The sequence below is a fragment of the Girardinichthys multiradiatus genome, chromosome 20, assembly GCF_021462225.1.
Source record: "Girardinichthys multiradiatus isolate DD_20200921_A chromosome 20, DD_fGirMul_XY1, whole genome shotgun sequence".
In the NCBI taxonomy this organism is placed as follows: domain Eukaryota; kingdom Metazoa; phylum Chordata; class Actinopteri; order Cyprinodontiformes; family Goodeidae; genus Girardinichthys; species Girardinichthys multiradiatus.
This window is the reverse complement of record NC_061812.1, coordinates 4,779,682-4,799,211: the sequence shown is the minus strand read 5'-3', so window position 1 is coordinate 4,799,211 and position 19,530 is coordinate 4,779,682. Positions and strand designations below refer to the sequence as shown.

Here is a 19,530-nt window from a genome sequence, read left to right as displayed (position 1 = left end):
TTAAGGTCAGATTTTCAGCTCTACATACTCCTAATCCAGCCTGCACTGGGCCTCATTTATACAGGACTGTACTCACAGTGTAGTCTCAAATATACTTGATTACATTTATACAATTTTATTTATTTATCTGTTTACTTTGGAACGAAAATAAAATAAAAATGGATAAAAATTAAGCTCCAGAAATGCTGCTGTTAGATTACTAAATACAAGAAGGCAAATGTCCTTTTTTCCATTGGTCCCTATTCAGCGCAATTTGGCACGGCGGTTATGTGGAACCGTTACTATTTTTAGTACCTGGTTGGATGTGGTTCCAACTGTGCCGACCTGTGGTGAAAACGCAACATCAGAACACAGTAGGTCACTGATCAGGTACGGGTGGTGTCCCTAGTCACTGCATATTATAACGACTAATATCTTCAACCATTCATTCGTTGTAGGCTGAGCTTTTTGTGTTTATGACCACTATAGCAAGCTAGCATTAGGTAGCATTAGCTTATCCTCACACATTCCCTAGCTTGCACCGCTCCATGGCTTCCCTCTCTCCTGTACTGATCCAAAGGGCTTCAACTTGCTGCCTGCAGCCTTCTCTGGCTCTTCTGTCACTCTGAGTCTGACAGCAGCCATAGACTGAGCTGCAGACCCACATTGAAATTGTACGTAATTGAAATGGAAAATAAACCAAACCGTTTAGAGTCGAGTCGATACTAATGGAAAAGGGGTGAAATATCTACAATCTGGAAAAGCTGAGATTTCGATTTGATACAGGCAGACGTTTTTAATGTAAGCTTCTCACAGATCTGGATTTGATTTTTTTCATAGCAAAGGAACATGATTGATAACAAATGTGAAGAAAATGGCGTCAGCTGAAGTTTTTAGACGCAAACTATTCAAACAGTTTAGATGAGTAAAAGCAGAAGATTCTGACAGATTTGACTGAAAACAGACCCATAGCGTTTTCTTTGTGAAACACTGAAGAAGCGGCAGAGAAGAGAACTAAAGTTCTGCAGATGTTAAAAACTAAAAAGCGTTAAGGGCTAATCAATCGTATCTTGTAGTAATTTTTTTAATTCAACTGTCAGAAACTCTGACTCGCTCATCAGCAGTTTTATGTGTTACCTTGACCAAAAAAAACAGCAGTTGTTTGCACAAATCTGAAGTAATTGTAGTCATAATAAAGTATTTTCCTCCTGATTGCTGTTCTTGTCATACCTTCTTCCTTCAGGTCTTTGTTTTTAAGAATTAAAAAAATTTGCCACTTTTCAGAGGGTTTGCCTACTTCTAGACTGTTCGGGTTAACCTTTGCTGTATATTAACTGAGGATTTCGTCTTTAAAAAAAAAAATGGTTATGTAACATTATGATGGATTTGAAACAGACCCCGAACGACTGATCTCCCCACAACAAATGTAGTGTTTATAACTTTCTGTTCAAGAATCTCCAGCAATTCAAACAAGCAGCTTGAAAACAAAACTGATTCAAACACCATGAAGGACAGAAAACATGCGTACTCTAAATGAAGGACTTGCTGTTGGTGGTTAATGGGGGTTGGAGGAGCATCAGAGTAGCTGACAGACATGAATGCACACATGGAGCAAGGAGAAGAAAAGCATTTCATTTACCTCTGAGAGTTTATTATACATGTAAATATAGCTGCTTTAACAGTGTGCTAATTGGTTTTAGGTTTCACATACATGATGTCAGGCACACCATCACATGATGTGTAGCTTTACTGGTCTGGAGTAAAACTCATCCAAAAGGTGTTTAACTGGAGCCTCAGTTTATAAACGTCATTTGATAAATTCTTGTTTCAGACTAAAAGCGGTTAGCTAGTGATGTGCCGTCATGTGTGCTAGTGCCCAGCTATGTTTGTTAGTAACATGGGTTTATATTTGTGTCCTCAGTCACTCATGGCTGCATCGTGTCAACAATCAAACTCTTTCTACCTGATGGGATGGAGGCCCGCAGACGAAGCGAGTAAGTCATCATCATTACCCTCTCAAAGGAGTTTATGTTGTAACCAAGCCAAGATGGAAAAAATGGTGAAACGTAACATTCAGATGAAATGAATCGGTATAAACAGTATTTATTACTTTACATCCTGAACTACATGTTGATGCCTGTTTTCTTACATACACACCTGTCTCTGCCAGCATTGTGATCGGATTAGCAAACATAACAGTAAAGGAAATGATATCCAATAAACTGATACTCCTGCAATCATTTTATAAACCAGTATGTGATGTGGTCAATGATGAGTTTCCAAAAAGAAAACATCTTGTTGGCTTACGTGTGTTCTTGTACAGTTAAAGGGCTGTTTCTGAGCAGCAGCTGACCCAGCATGAAGCTTCCTACTGTACAGCTCCACCTGTCTGTCTGTGATTGTGTTTGGCTTCTGTTGGTACCATGTGTGCAAATGTGATCCAAGGGCACAGAGTAGTGGTGTGCAGTGCCATCTGCTGCTCCAGTGTCTACCTTTCTTTCAGGAAGACAAACACTCTGACCTGGTAATGATGGCCCAACCTTCATTCACAGCCCACTTTTCCAGCTATGGTGAAAGGCAGCTGCAGTGTTGCATGAAGACTTTGTGCAACAGTATTGTTCATATTGTTTCTGTAAACTCGGTTTCTGTATAGGATTGATTGGTGAATTTAAGCGATAGCTTTATTGATTTGCTGCATATTTAAAGGCCTCTACTAAAAACATCTCTTAGATTCTTCCATATGAGATGTTTAGCATTCCTCTAAAGCCCTGGAGTTTAATGCTAAGTTACAATGAGCAAATAACATTTCTAAAAACCATCTTCGTCCACAGGCTCCAGCACAGAGCCACTACAAAAACCATAAGGAGTCTGATTATCGCCACTGATTCTTTCACTTCAACCCTTTAGATGAAATTAAAGAACAACACGTCATCTTAGTGAACAGTCGCTTTAACTCTGACCTTTACCTTTGACCTATTACATGAAATCCCAACAGCGTGGAGATCCAAAGATTAGCTGCTAAAAATAAACTCAAAATGTTGTTTAGTTAGTGGTTTAATTAGCCAACTGATCTATTTTCACTTTAAAGTTACTAAAGTTGTTTTGATGTTCTACAGATTGTAAAGGGGCAATAGATGGGTTGCAAACAAGACTTGGTTCTTTGGCACTTTCTAAAATGAGATTTTTATAAATAAAAAATAAATCTGTGGCTTTAAATTGCTGTGAGCAGGAGATTAGTCTTCATCATTTGGGAGGAAGAGGAAAATTAGTTCGACATCAACAGAGCTCCAGCTAGGTTGAAGGAAGTCAGGGTTATCAACTACTGGGTGTCAGACATCGGCAGCATAATATGCTGCCATTATTTCCTATTAGACAACCACACCAGGGGCGTCTGGTGGACTGCAGACTGTTTTCAAACCTGCTCCATTCAGAAATAGCTTCCCTTCTGATAAAACTACCTAGCTAAAGTCCAGTAATCTGTTCTGTGCCGGCACACTTTACGGTGCTCCCAATGAGCGTTTCTCTTCGTGAACAACCATTTCGTAACCATATAGTACAGTTGCTCAGAAAGGACAAACAACAAGTCTTATTTGAGCTCTAAAGTAGATGGTAGTAGTGGATTGTTGAAGAAAATCAAAATATTTGTTCTGCGTTGTTTATTATGGTTTATGTCTAGAACAAAATATGTGCTGTTAAGGTAGTAGTTGGTCAGAAATGATTCCATATGAAGTTATTTAGTTTGTGTTGTTTTTCCAGTTATTATCGCGTAAAGCTCTGAAAGGACGTTGTCAAACAGGTTCACCAGTTTTGTTTTGGAAAATAAGGTTCCAGCTAATTTATTTCCTCTATCTGTGCGTTTTGTTCCTGACAATAGACCTCCTGATTCTCTATCAGTCTGTTACCATTGTCAACATTTCCTCAAAACACTCCCACTGCCACATACCTGAGGTCATGTGACCAACACGAGTGACTTGTTCTCTGTGAGGCAACCAGAGCTCCTGAATGTCACAACCGTAAGAAGGCTAAGTGTTTTAGTAAAACATGAAAGCTTTTTGCCACAGTTGGAGCATGTAGGAGGAGCTTCTCTAACTTATACGAGTTAAAGGAGGAAGACCTGCTGCTTTGGTCATTGGAGGGAGGAGCAGACTATAAATGGAAAGGCAGGTTGTGTCACTGAACGTCTTTGTGCTCAGGCTGTGGAAAAGTAGAGACTGATCTGCTCTTACACTCCCTGTAAGAAAATGAAAAACGAAACAAGTTTATTTGCTGACTGCTGAGAGGCGAGTTGGTGAACTTCGCCCTGTGGAAGATAAACCAGCTGACACACACACTGGACCAAGAGATGACGGGTAACCTCTCTGCTGTCCCGGATTTAAACCCGTTCTGAGACCAATGTAGTCCTGATCAGGAGGATCATTTTAGAGCCGGACAAGCAAGTACATAAAGTTAGTGTTTTATGTAATTTCTTTATAGATCAACTCTCTGTTATAAGTCGCCTCGCGTGTAAAAAGGCCGTCCATAGAGAAAGCTGTTAGTTTGCTGTTAGGTATTTTAATGCTGGCAGAATGACGCTGGATTTGCTGCAGGATAAACAGTTTGCTGGAGTTTCTGCTTTGAAGCGCTGCAGCTGTTTTCTTTTAGACAGCTTATCAGCAGCTCTGTTTCAGGCCTCCAGCAGTTAGGGTTAGGTTCTCAGAGATGCTCCAGCCAGGGACCCCCCTCAGTTAATGTATCTTGACTGTTCGGACCGTCCTGTATGCTCAGTATGTGGTAGACCCACCTGTTTTTCCTGTTTAGAGGAGAAATAGTTTAACCTCAGGACTAAATGTCTTCTATGTGTTTTTCAGATATGTACAAATCAGCACCACTGATGGGCAGTATTGCTCACTGGTTATTTATTTTTAATTTGGTATTCTGTTTTTTCTTTTCCTTTTTTTGTCTTTTTTGTCCTGGGTTCAGAGTTTGGCCAATTTCATCAAGCTGTAGTAATCAGCTGAGTGAAGCTGCAGCTTCTTTCTCCTCTTGAGCCCCTGGAGATATGGACAGAGATCTGCTCCGTCTCATACAGTGACTCCTCAGTATGGATGATAATATATGAGCTGTTATCTGAGATCTCTGCTGGTGGGAGCTCTTTTCTCATGAAGCTAAAGCTGATTGAAGCCACCAGCTGGTAACTGGTGTCCTAATGACCATCTTCTGGAGACTGTCTGCAGCAGTTTGAAGCCACGTGTTTCACCTTTTCTCTGCCTATATGTCCACAACCACACTGGGCTGCTCACAGACCCAACCCATTAATCATCGGTAATTTCGCAACCAGATTTTTCTTCCGTTTTTCCCTGAATAAGTTTCAACACTTTTCCAAGAGTCTGTGTCATTCCTGGAGGCTCACAGTGGAGCAACCTAGAGTTTGGGAGCTGCTGTTGTCAAGGACATCCTCCTAGGAGGATTCCAAGTCGGATTCAAACCAACAACCTCCTGGTCCCTTCCTGGCCCGTTAGTCTATTGTTTAGTGAGATTTTTTGCTTGGTCACTTGGATACTGATGACGAAGATCCGGTTGCCGGTTGTAGTTGCCATCACCCGGATGACTGATCTGCACAGACAGGTTCATCAAGAATTGTTCATTTCATCCAGTTGAGTTAAGTTTGATGAGCCATTCCCAGGCCTTATGACTGCCAGACCTCTTGCATCAATAATTCACTTAAATAGAGCCTGTCTGGCAACATGAAGTAGGCTTAAAGATCTCAGCATGAAGCTGAGGTCTTCATGCTGCAACACATCATACTTATGGGAATATGTGAAATAATGAGATCATGTGTCCCATTACACCTGGTATAAACCTGACACAGCCTAAGTTATTACCCATCACTCGTCTTACTGGTTAATTTGCTTGTTGGAAACAGAGACGTTGTCAGTAGTAGTTTTTATGAAGGAAGCAAACAACATTGTACCATCAATGTTTATCTGTACGTTCCTTCTCTTTAAACACAGGTTTAACAGCCTCTGCAACAACACGGTAAAATGTGATTGTTAAACCATTCCTTTATTTTAGAAATGTGAGCATGCATGACCCAGATGGAAACAACCAGCAGTGTTTTCCATCATGAACGTCTCCTGGACTACATGCAAAACACTGAGTGTTAGATCCAAAGTGGATGACTGATTCCTGTGGGCCGACTGCACGCTTTCTGTTTGTGTAAGAGTGATTTTCTGCTGAGCTGCATTTGACCATCTGTGATTTTAGGTGATGTTGTGTGTTGGATTCCTGGCCTTCTTATTAAAGGTGTTATTTAGGAGCATAGCTGGACTGGTCTCTTTAGTCAGTGTTTGATAGACTTGGGCTCCTTTGTCACCTGCAGTAAAGCTTTATCCTCCAGTAGCATCTGTACCATAACTCAGTAACTTCAGTTTATCTTTTTTATTATGCTGTCATGCCAAAGTAATTCAGCTCCAACTGATTCCAGTCATGTTTGTTTATTTACTCGGTCTATAATGGCAGCAGTGATCATTTGAAATCATCTGAATCATCTGAAAATGATTTGCACTAGTTACAGTACATGTAGTACAGCTGTTTTAGAACAGGTTTGGCAGCATGTGTCATAAGTGTTTACTAGAATAATATCAGGTTAATGTTCAGAGAAACCAAGTAAAGCATCACCACAACCTTTCAAAAAGGCCTTCTGTCTGAAACAGTCGGAGATGGTAAATAATTTGAATAAAAGCGGTGGGTCTTAAATCAGCGTTGGACAAGATCATCCTCAACTCTTACTGGGTTCAGAATCAATTGGGTAAAACATTATTTCGTTGTGAAGAAACCGAATATTTCTGCAGTGACTACATGTAATTAGTATTTTTAAAATAAATCTACGTAAACATAAAAAAAATCTTTGAGCATTATGCGAAGATTAGAATTTACGCTAGTGATGCACGATATATCGGCATTAACATCGGTATCGGTCCGATAAGTAAAATCGAGCCGATATTAACAACCGGTGTTTATTTCCACCCCGCTGCTGTCGGTGTTTCTGGAGATGGAGGGGTTTGGTCGTGACGATAATGATGCAGCACAGGATTGTGGGATGTTTAACTGAAGCAGAGAAGCAAAGTCAGCAGTGGGGTGGTTTTTGTTCAGCGTGTTGAAATGATAGGGAAATGTATTAATATCGGCCATATTAGCAGCAGCAGTAGTAGTCTTGCATTTTGATATCGGCCCAAATTTTCATATCGATGCGTCCCTAATCTACAGATTTATTTTCCGAAGATAAGTTTGACTTCATTAGTCCTGTTTTGGTTTCTGTGAGTGGATGTTCATCCGTTTTCAGACTGATTTATTGAGAATATTTAGAGGGATGTTTTCTGCATGCGATGGAAGAACGGATTTAAGGCAGCTTGAAGGATCAGGCCAGTCAGGTTCTGTGATATAAAAGGCAGCTTGCTTTAGTTTAAACGGTCTGCACGGTGTAGTCCTCCCACCTGTTGAATGAAGTTGATGAAATATTTAGTTACTGGAGCTGCTGTAGTTGGCTCCTCTCCTGTTAGTCACACATTAACAGAGCTGTTTAATTTTGTCCAGAGTTAAGTTAGCCTTCATTCCTGAACTCAGACTGTTTTTCTTTTATAATCTTCACCTCTTTAAACAACACAGGCCAAGCTTCTGGATCTCTACGATTACACAGCTTGGCTTATATTCTGGTTGGTACTCCATGCAACTTGGGCTAAGCGGCTTCGTTTGTTGCTTTTGACTGAATGTTTTAGATCACATTCTTTGAATCTCCTAAGCAGAACTCATGTCGGGAGCGCCGCTGTGCGTTGATTTACCTTTAATGCATTTAACATGTCAGACGCGTCATGTTGAAGTCCGGGACATAATTTCGATCTGGGGAATTCTCCTCGGGGGAACAAACAGGATAGCATTGATATATTGACCATAAAATCTCTATTTTGGAATAAAAATGTTTACCGCTTTACATTAGTAGCAAAACGGAGAATGTTCCAAGTAAACCTGAATGTCTGTTCATCTGTCCGTCCATCCACCCAACCATTCATCTTTTGCCTTTAATTAGACTCAAAACTGGTAATGAACGAGGAATCGGTGAGATTGTTTGGATGTGACAATTTCCCAGATTAGAGGTTTGATTTCTGAAGTAAAAGAATCGCAGCATTTTGATGGAAGAGTCTCCATTGCTGCCTCTATTAGATGGGTACAAGTAAGGAGGCCATTAGTTTGACCTTCACCTTTTAGATTTGGTCAGAGAAAAGCCACAGCCTGCAGTTAGCACCTGGCTAGTTTTCTTCAGACAAAGAAAAAGTGTTCCAGATGTTTACCACGATCCAACATGTAGCCTCATAAATAATACGTTTGGTGTGATATCCCCATAGACCATCATCATCTTGATGTTCTTGATCGAATGTGTTCATCAGGTGAAGCTGCTCAACAGCTCATTTCTTTTGGTTTTCTGTCACTTTCTTGTAGACGTTGTAAATCTATGCTGCACTTTACCTTTACTAAACTTTGTCCTCCAGCTTCACACTGATGCAGATAATCATCGATCGTGTTCAGATCTGTCTGTGCGTGTAGTTGACTGCCTGGTTGTTGAACAGCGTAGACAAGGCGACTGTTCTGAAAGCAGGCCTGAGGCTTTTCTGCGTGAATGAACTGTCACATTCATCTCTGAGTTTCACTGCTCTTTAAGGGAAGCCTTCAGCTCAGTGATTGTGTTTGTAATGATTCTCTAGCACTCTTAGTGTGGACCAGCCCATCAGCCCGAGGCCCGGTCAGTTCAGTCAGTTCCTCTGTGTATAACACTGACTGATTTACTTTCCTATTTAAACATTTATCCGCATTAAAACAAATCCATTCTTCCAGAACCAATCGGACATGGTGCTTTCTTTAGAGAAGGTGTTTCTATGATTTGCTGTTTTGAAGTTTTAACTCCTGTTTCACAAACTGCTGTAGCTCTACTGTTGTGATACTTTAGTTAAAAAAAGGACTTTCAGAAACAGTCGCTATGGTTACTCTGTGTCTTTACTTCCTGCTGTTTCTATGGTGTTAAACCTTCTTCTCTTCCATTTTCAGTGTCATCCAGGCTCCATTACCACTACCTATAGACAAGGTAAGACCAGAAATCGGGGTTGTTCTCTCCCACGTCTTAAGTACGCTTATCGACTGATATTTGAATGTATAGCTGGACCAGAACAAGGCAGCTAAATGTGTGTTTAGGTTCAATTTATTCATCAGAGGTGCTTGCCCTCTCATAGCTGGAGTAGTCCATTTTTAGAGGAACGCAGGGATTAATGGCAGTCAGTACGGCAGACGTACCACTTAAATCTAGGTGACAAATCAGGCTATTCTGATCAAAGAAACAATATTTGGTGGAAATATTAGAAATAGGAAGTAAGAAATAGTTTGACTGTATTTTATTTACCATTTTCTGTATCTCTTCTTTATAAGCAGCAACACGTCATAACATAAAGGTATACAAGGAAACCGTGAGGCTAAAGATGAACTCAATAATCAACTCAAATAAAAATAAACGAAGCACACAAGTAAATCTCATTAGTTGTTTTTAGGGTTTACAAAGACCAGTTGTTGTATACACTGGTGCAATATCCATGCAGACTGCAGATAAAATGTAGTCATTTGCACATCGGTACATCAGCAGTGAACATTAATGAGTTAACTAATTCAATTATTTTCACCTCTTGACAAAGAGCAGTAAGATATACTGTATCTAGTTATTTTAAATGCACAAGGTGTTATTCAGGTGAATTATATTAAAATCATCCAATAATTTCTGGTCTTGTTAGGAAGATGATTCATATGAACATCAGGTGTTTAATCCAGATCCAAAATAGATTCAAAGCTGCTGTTAAAGATGATGCAGCTTTGAAAACAATCATATAGAAGCAACATATTGTTGTATTTGGACCGATTCATGTTTGAAATAAAATGCAAATGAATCACTTAAAGATCACACAATGTGATTTCCTGGATTTTTGTTTGAGATTTCGTCACTCATAGCTGAAGAGAACCTATGATAAAAATGAAAGACTTCTACGTGCTTTTCCAGTGGGAAAAACTGCAAAATCGGCAGTGTGTCAAATACTTTTTCACCCCACTGTACTCTGCTCGACTCATTTAGGGATTTCCTTTAGATTGTGACCCAGTAGCACAATGTTTGGGATGTAAAACAGAGCCCATGTAGGTAGTGGCAGCAGTAGTGCTTCAGTGTCTTTGTCCAGGGGAACGAAAATGTTGAACACAGAAGAAAGGCTGGACAAATTATATCTTCTAGAGACAGTTATTGGTACCAGTAGCTGGCCCACTCCGTGAAGGTTTCACAGCTAAACAGAAGCCGGCTCCGTGACTCTAGGCTAATTCTTATCATTAAAAAAACAGTCTGTATGTTTTTCTCTTGGCAGCGAGCGGAGAGCGAGCAACCGTCTGTGTTAGTTAATGGAGAGAGATTAGATGTGGTTGAACAGTTTAAAGAGTTGTTTTTGATTCCAAATAATTAAAATTTCAAGCAGCATGTCAAGAGAATTTCACATAATTAAATTAAATTCGTCTAACTTCAAATAAATAAGACCGTTTCTGGCTTCAAAAGCAGCACAGGTTTATATGCATCCCATAATATTCAGCCACATCAGTTACTGTCATATTACATGGTCTCACACCTTAGAGGTCACACTGAAACCTCAAGAAAACACTGAAAAATCTTTCGAGTATCATCTGAAGTAAATAAAACATCTTGGACTTTGACAGTCATCAGATATTCAGAGATGCTTGTTTGTTTTGCTAATTTTGGCATATTTACATTGATGCTTAAAGTTAATATGTTAATTAATGTGCAATGTGCTAATTTTATTTAATACATTTTTAAAAACTGGCAGCAACAGAGAGAACATAAAGTAATAACTGCAGATACTGCGTCAATGTAGAGTAATAAGAGAAAATAGCAGAGAAGATTGGGGGAGAAAGGCCTTAGGGAGATAACCAAGAACCCCATGATGACTCTGTCAGAGCTCCAGGGTTCCTCTGTGGAGAGAGGAGAACGTTCCAGAACGAACAACCATCTCTGCAGCAAGTTACCAATCAGGTCTGTATGTTAAAGTAGCCAGATGAAAGCCACTTCTTATTAAAAGGCACCTGAAGGACTCCTCTGGTTTGATGAGACTCAGGTTAAACTCCTTGGTGTGAATGCCAGGCGTCATATTTGGAGGAAACCAGGCATCGCTCATCACCAGGACAACACCATCCTTACAGTGAAGCATGGTGGTGGCAGCATCATGCTATGGGGATGTTTCTCAGCAGCAGGAGACCATCCTTACAGTGAAGCATGGTGGTGGCAGCATCATGCTATGGGGATGTTTCTCAGCAGCAGGAGACCATCCTTACAGTGAAGCATGGTGGTGGCAGCATCATGCTATGGGGATGTTTCTCAGCAGCAGGAGACCATCCTTACAGTGAAGCATGGTGGTGGCAGCATCATGCTATGGGGATGTTTCTCAGCAGCAGGAGACCATCCTTACAGTGAAGCATGGTGGTGGCAGCATCATGCTATGGGGATGTTTCTCAGCAGCAGGAGACCATCCTTACAGTGAAGCATGGTGGTGGCAGCATCATGCTATGGGGATGTTTCTCAGCAGCAGGAACTGCCAGACTAGTCAGGATAGAGGGAAAGATGAATGCTGCAATGTACAGAGACATCCTGGATGAAAACCTGCTCCAGAGCTCTTGACCTCAGACTGGATCGACGTTTCATTTTTTTAGCTGGACAACGACCCAAAGCACAACGCCAAGATTTCAAAGAACAGGACCTTCACAGAACCACTCTGTGGTTCTGTGAAGGTCCTGGAGAGGCCAAGCCAGAGTCCAGGTTTGAATCAGATTGAACATCTCTGGAGAGATCTGAACATGGCTGAACAGACATCTCCCATCCAACCTGATGGAGCCCGAGATGTTCTGTGAAGAACGGGCCAAACTGCCTGAAGATGGGTGAGCTCAGCTGTGGCATCATATTCAAAAAGACTTGAGGTTGTAACTGAGCCAAAGATGGATCAACAAAGTATTAAGCAAAGGCTGTGAATGTTTGTCTAAATGTGAATTTTTTGTTTTCTACTTTTATAAATCTGCAACAATCTCAAACTTCTTTCATTTTGTCATAATGAGGCATTGTGGGTAGAGAGGAAGGAGATCAATGTGACACCATGTGGAATCAGGATGTAACATAACTAAAGGTGGAAAAAGTGAATACTTTCTGGAAGCACTGTATGTCGTGCAGCAGTCTAAGCAGTGAGGGGAAAAAGTTTGCTCTCTTTCTACATTAAAGTGGAATCAGCTTTCTAGCAGCTGGCTGTTAGTGCTGAGCTCACTTCAAAGTACACTGTTATAAATCAGTAGATGACTGCAGTATAAAATACAGAACTTTTGTGGCTTTCTGTTGCACTGCAGTAATATTGCCTATAACATTATATAGGCGTGTCTCACCTGTTTTCTGTGGCGTCACATTAAATGCATGACGTGGTCTGGAGGGAGAGTGGTTCATTGTGTGTTAGAATAACGTGTTGCGTTCGCTCCTGCTCCTCCTCGCTGTTCAGTGTCTCCTTCCTGGTGAAACAGCCGGGCCTCACTGGAATGTATCTGAGGAATGCAGGCTGATGTGTGAGTGTGTTTGAGAGGAGCTGTGATTAGATTTGAACCTCTTCTCTGATATAATTAACTGCCCTAACCCAGGATCTCATTCAGTCTCAGGCTGAGGAGCCTGTAGAGGCTCTCATCTTATCTTACTGAGGCCTAAAGGTCCAGACTGCTACTCAGTTAGTGTAGAGGCTTAACATCTGAACTTGGCCTTCTTGACCCTAACTTGGACAAAAGAAGCAGCTGTGGAGCTTAAGCCTGTTGGAAAAGGTAAAAATAAGTCAGGAGAAAACATGCATTATTGTTTCTGAGCTGTTGTTTTCAATAGACATCGAGATGTACCTCAACATCCAGAAAACCCTGACGGTGCCAAAAACGTTCTTAGTGGAGCTGCATTCACAGTCATATTTCAGCTTTATTTATAAATACAACACTTTGATGAACAGGGCACATGACTGATTTTAATTTATGAAGATGAGAACAAGTCAGGTGGCTCCAACTCTCTGTGCATGAAAATGCTGCTCTTCGTTCTGATGACTGAACAATTACCTGATTAAAAATGTCCAGACAGGTTCACAGGGAACATGTAGAAACACAGTTAAAATTCATCGTTAAGACGAGACGATTTATTACCAACTCTGCGATTTGGAGCGATGTCTGTAAACATAACGACATGTTGTTTTTAATACTATCAGGTGATATTTATGGATCCCAACGAAAACATTCTTTCATCCGCAGTGTTGTTCCTCATACTGGTTCAGAACCGGTTCTGAAGTTGAACCCACTCTTAATTAGCTCTAGTGTGTTTTATTTTCCATTAGTTTCCCCTTCATTATTTCAAACACGTGATCTTTCCCGGTCTGTTTGTGTGATTTATCCAGGTTGCAGCCAACACTCCCAGTATGTACTCTCAGGAACTGTTCCAGCTCTCCCAGTATTTACAGGTAAAACACTGACATCTACTGGTTGTTCTGTGGTAGTACTCCAAATATCCAACGACATTGATGCTACTTTTATTGTTCCTGCTACCTTTTCTTACATTTATTTCCTTTACCTTTATTTGTTATTTAATGTTTTCTTTGCTGTTATCTTGCTTTTGAGTTACATTTGTGACTGCTTTATTATTTTTATTATTATTATTATTATTATTATTATTATTATTATTATTATTATTATTATTAGTAGTAGTAGTAGTAGTAGTAGTAGTAGATATTGCTCATCTGTTTTCGAATCTCTTAACTGCAGTGATCCATTGATGGTAGCAGTGAAACATCTGTGATCAACAAGGATTTTTGTCCAGTTTGAAGCCCATACCATGCTGCCTCTTTAGTTTAGTGAAAGGAGTTTAAATATGCATCAGCATAAACATAAAATGCAAATGTCAGAAATTTTGCAGTTTCTTCTTCTGAAAAGCTCAAAAGGGCAGAAATGTTTCCAGGAGGAGGACCTGTGGATTATTTCTTAAACTTGATTGTAGCCATTGGTGTTGCCTTTTGTATTTGCATACATAACATGTTACCTGAACTTGTACATGGTTTAGGATTCTGAGTCGGTATAATCAATGAGCTAATTTCATAGTAGTAACTGAACTGATTAAACTAAAGGCTTCCCTAAAGTAAGCTTTAAAGATCACACAATACTGTGACTGTAAATGGATATTTTACTGAGTTTTACTGGATAAATAGTATAAAAAACATTTTTTGTATATATATATATATATATATGTACCGTATTTTCCGCACTATAAGGCGCACCGGATTATAAGGCGCATAGAATAGAAGCTACTGCAGTCAAACGTTTGACTGGGGTTGCGTTATGCATCCACTAGATGGAGCTAAAGAGAATGTCAACAAAACAGTCAGATAAGTCAGTCAGTCAAACTTTATTAATACACTACAAACCAGCGTTCTGATAACTCCATTCACTCTCATGGTAAGGTCTCCTCTACATAGAAGTCTATTGAATAGAGCCAACCACACGTTAGGAATGCATTGGAGTCTATGAAGTTGAAGTTGAAATTAAACGTTAGTTAAAACGTGAAAGGGAACTTTTCCCTGATTCAGTAAACACGTAAAAGAAACAGTTTGATGCACTAAATCAAACGTTAGTACTGTTAACCTTTCCTGTTTCTGTCCCCTGACCGTAGTCTGATGACACAGGGGAGACGCTTTCTCCAGGGCCGAAGTTACTAGTTTCCTCGGGGTTAACTCCCTCACTCATACGTTGCTGAGTTGAGCATGAAGAAACAGCATCAAAACACGGAGTTGTTGACGAGATTCGGGGTTCTTTTTAATGACTTTGCAGCACATAAAAACACAGGGCTTACAGACTCATACACCGCTGCTCCGGTCGCCGTCTCTACCCACCCCACACACACAATAATACCGACGTCACTCCTTCACTCTTGATTCTCAGCTACGGCAGCACACAGCGCCACCTCTGTCCGGAGGAGTAATGTCAACATCTTCCATACACACACACGAAACATACACCCCACACACTGAGCTTCTAATCACATATAGTTCAGGCAATTCCTGCAACAGTACATTCAAACGTTATACACACACAAGTGGTGTTGGACTAGGACTAAGCACAGTACAGGTGTTTACCGCTATTACTTCGGCGACGCCCCTGACTACGGTAGCCGTAATGCTGCAAGCGGTGCGGCTTTGTAGTTTACCAGTCGTACTGAAACATTTTGACAGAGCGCCGTGTACAACCAGTATGGATCAACCAATTAACCAATTGATCCATATATAAGGCGCTCCGGATTACAAGGCGCACTGTCATTTTTTGAGAAAATTAAAGGTTTTTAAGTGCGCCTTATAGTGCGGAAAATACGGTAACTATCCTACCACAAATTAAAATCACACTTGAAAATCTAAAAGATGATCTAGCATAACTAAACATGTATTTATTCTTATGGTTATATCATATCTGAACCTGCTGACACTCCTGTTTTCTGGAGAAATTAATCGCAGCCCACTAATTACATTCAACTTTGACTCGTTTAAAATGGCAGCAACTGCAGTGTTAGCATTTATTCATCTGGAGGAGCAAATGACATGAAACATGACTGTTTCTGCAGGAGGCCTTACACAGAGAGCAGATGTTGGAGCAGAAGCTGGCCACTCTGCAGCGGCTCCTCACCACCACTCAGGAGGCCTCAGAGAGCAGCTGGCAGGTAGGAGCCGCACCCTGTAATATGAAGAAAACCTCATTTTATGATGTGTCTGCTGGATTTGTGCTTTTCTTTGTCTTTATCTGTGGGTTTTAATGTGAAAGCATGTGGGTGAAGGTTGTACAGTTAAATGAGCCACCCTCTACTCAGTTTAAATGGTTTCAAGCTGCTCTCCAAACCTTCAGAAATGCAACATGTTGTAAGACCTGTTAATGGTGATGAAAAGCACACAGATAACATCAGGTTTAGTTTATTTGTCAGAGATGCTTCACAGTAACTTTAGCGCACGCAGAAAGAAAAAAATGGATGTGTGGTGATGAAGATGTCCTCTCATATATAAAATGGCTCACTGTAAACTCTGTCTCCATCAGGCTCTGATAGATGAGGACCGCCTGCTCTCCAGGCTGGAGGTGATGGGCAGTCAGTTACAGGCCTACTCTAAGGTAAGATCAGGCCAACAGCATGTACTGGGTTTGCTGGGGGGTCATTTAAACATCTCTGTTTTAGGCCTTAAATACATCCATGTTGCACAGATAGCTTTCGTCTGATCTGTGTGTTGTAGTTCTGGATAAGAAGTCCAAGGTGTTTTTTACGCTGTGACGAAACTACAAGATCCATAATGTGGATCAAACACACTCACACATCAGCCTTCTTTGTCCTGAGAGCTTGTGTGTTTAATTAGGGCTGCACAATATATCGTTATCACAATCAGTGTGAGCAGTAATAGTTAAAAAAAACAACTTTATTAATCCCAAAGGGAAATTAAATGATATCTATAAGGACTGTTGGGAGAGGCCACATGTTATGAGCCAGCATTTTACATGCTGATGTCATATTTAGCCAGTAGAACAGAGTCTCAGAGCAGCAGATGCTCATATTGGACACTAATGATATTGTCACAGAGTGATGGAAGCACAGATAAGGAGAGGACAGAAGAAAATAGGCAGATATCACACCTGAAATGACAGCAATATGACTTGTATTTAATACAGTTTGGCCAAAACAGTGATAATCAGTCATAAAACGTACTGTATGTTGTGTTGAAGACGCTGAAAATGATCGACCAACTTATAAATGCAATAGACTTAAATCTAGGTCTGAAACAATTCCTCAAAATGGTTGGATTACCTCGATTACTGAAATTCCTCAAGACTTCCTCACTGAAGTGATCTGTTGAATTTCATTAACTTTTGAAAACTGCCGCAGTCGCAGTCAGAGGAAGGGATCCGGAAGGAGCTTCTGGCTCTCCAGGAGGACAAACACAACTACGAGACTACAGCGAAGGAGTCCCTGAGACGAGTCCTGCAGGAGAAGATTGAGGTGGTCAGGAAGCTGTCAGAGGTCGAGGTACGTCTGCAGGATGTAGTTTATTGGACATGCATTTAAAAAATGTTCACAAGTTGTTGTATTTCTTTATGAAGTGTGGCTTTACAGAGTATGATGTTGAGTCTCAAAGAACACACCGCCTACTAGTGGCGGGGCAGGGGAATTGCACCATTTTCATGTCTACTGTTGCTGTGTGAACAGAGATTGTAATTAAAATGTTGTCATGTAGACATGTTCACATGAAGGGGAAAACAAAGCCCATTTTCAGAGGATCGATGTGGTGTGAACAGGACCTTAGTTTAGAGAAGCAGAGATTAGTTTTGATGATGATGATGATGAGGTGCTAATGCTGCTCAGAGCATCATCACTAACAGTAAATCCTACAAGACAGATTTTCATCATCAACTAAAACTCCTAAATATTTGCACCACTTCCCTTCAAAGCCAATCTATTATTTGGATCAGCTCCATATAACCTTATCAGGTTTTATAAAGTACCTCACAGTTGATTCCAAAATGGGGACAACCACTTACACCAACATGTCTGCTATTTAACCTCATGCTGGGTATACTGGTGGCAGTTTGAGGGAGAGAGTTGAACCGCTGTCTGCCTCCACCGACCCACTGCTGCTGTTTTGTCGCTTAAAACGAAACGCTGTTGTGTGTGCGGTGTTGCAGCGGTCGCTCAGCAACACAGAGGACGAGTGCACCCACCTGAAGGAGATGTCTGAGAGGGGTCAGGAGGAGCTGAGGGAGCTGGCCAACAAGTACAACGCTGCCGTCAACGAGATCAAGGAGCTCACTGACAAGATTAAGGTAACTTTGTAATAAACAGTGTTTTACTTTCAGCCACATCAGGCCGAACTAAATGCTGTTTATTTATAGATATTTTCTTTAAACTGAAACATTTTGACTTTTCTCACGTTTCATCTCATGTTTGCTTCTGTCTTTCTTGTCCGTCCTTCTATCTTCAAACACCACGGTCCATGTCTCTCCTCTTTTCCTGGGTGGCTCCACATTATTCTGCCCTTCTGTCATTGTTCTACTCCTCTCCTCCATTCCTGTAGGTGGCAGAGGGGAGGCAAGAAGAGCTGACTCTGCAGGGAGCGACGGAGAAGAGGGAGCTAGAGATGCGGATCGAAGAGATGGAGGAGAAGGAGCAGGTTCTCCAGGCTCGCATCGAGGCTCTGCAGGCTGATAATGACTTCACAAATGAGAGGCTTGCAGCCCTCCAAGGTACAGACACACAGCCTGTTTATTAGTTTACCACACTGGCTTTCAGTGTCCTGCAGAAGTATTCACACCCCTTTAATATCTTCACATTTTATCAAGTTACAACCACAAACTGTAGTGAATTTTATTAGGTTTTAGGTAAGTAGACCAGCACTAAATAGTGCAGTAGTGGAAGGTTTCCAAATAATTTCCTAATTAAAAGCTGAAAATTGTGCTGTGCATTTGTTTTTAGCCCTAAATAAAATCCAGAGGCCCTAACTGGCTTCAGAAGTCGCCTAGTTCACCTAGTTCTCAGCAGCCTCACCTGTGTGTAATTTAATCCAGCATTAATGTTCTGGGAAAGCCTCAGACGTTTGTTGGTGAACATTAGTTACTAAACAACATCATGAAGACCAAGGAACACAGAGCAAGGAGAAAGCTGTGGGGTAGTTTAAAGCAGGGTTAGTTTGTAAAGCATAGGTCAGAGATGGATGGAGCTAAATTCAGGAAAATCTTGGAAGAAAACCTTTTAGAAGCTCAAAGACCTGAGAATGTAGCAGAGGTTCACCTTCCAAGAGGACAAAACAGTCAGAGCTACAATGAAGTGGTTCAGACCAAAGCAGATTTATGGTTAGAATGGCCCAGTCAAAGTCCAGACCTCAATCCTCCTGAGAATCTGTGATACGACGTCACCTCGTCTGACTGAGCTTGAGTCATTTTCCTTAAACTTCACTCTCTACATAGATGAATAGATGGTCTTTATTGTCATTATATGATACAACAAAATTCTGTTTGGATCAGTCCAGTTGGATCTTAAATATGCAGAATAAAAATGCTCTTGTGTTCGCGCACACAGTATTAATCAAACTGTTTTCAAACAGACAAGTCTGACAGATTTAAACAAAATCTATGATTAAAAACAACAGGGTGAAGGTAAACATGCTAGATGTACAGAGACTTACCGCTGTAGCTGCTGTGAGAGGTGGTTCTACAAAGTATTGACACCCTTTTCATTTATTCATTATTGTAAAACCATTTTACCATTAGATGCTTCTCTGTCACGTGAGATCCCAATAAAGTGCACTGATGTTTGTGGTTGTAACGTGACCAAATGTGGAAAAGTTTAACGGGTATGAATACTTCTGTGTCAGCACTGTAGATTCATTTTATCCCAATGTTAATTATAGCACCAAT

The 19,530-nt window shown here is 40.7% G+C and overlaps 1 protein-coding gene across 10 annotated transcripts in view; it reads left to right on the top strand.

Annotated features, from left to right (window-relative positions):
- Positions 1 to 19,530, top strand: part of slmapa (sarcolemma associated protein a) — a 62,974-nt gene that overhangs the window by 21,277 nt on the left and 22,167 nt on the right. For 9 of the 10 annotated variants that reach the window (XM_047346947.1, XM_047346945.1, XM_047346943.1 and 6 more), the window contains exons 3-10: positions 1,901 to 1,973; positions 9,055 to 9,091; positions 13,500 to 13,562; positions 15,707 to 15,802; positions 16,171 to 16,242; positions 17,006 to 17,146; positions 17,803 to 17,940; positions 18,192 to 18,360. In XM_047346947.1, the coding sequence (XP_047202903.1) occupies positions 1,901 to 1,973; positions 9,055 to 9,091; positions 13,500 to 13,562; positions 15,707 to 15,802; positions 16,171 to 16,242; positions 17,006 to 17,146; positions 17,803 to 17,940; positions 18,192 to 18,360 (789 nt within the window). Of the gene's footprint in view, positions 1 to 1,900; positions 1,974 to 4,178; positions 4,425 to 9,054; positions 9,092 to 13,499; positions 13,563 to 15,706; positions 15,803 to 16,170; positions 16,243 to 17,005; positions 17,147 to 17,802; positions 17,941 to 18,191; positions 18,361 to 19,530 lie in introns of those variants that run through there. The other variant, XM_047346953.1, reaches the window with a different exon arrangement.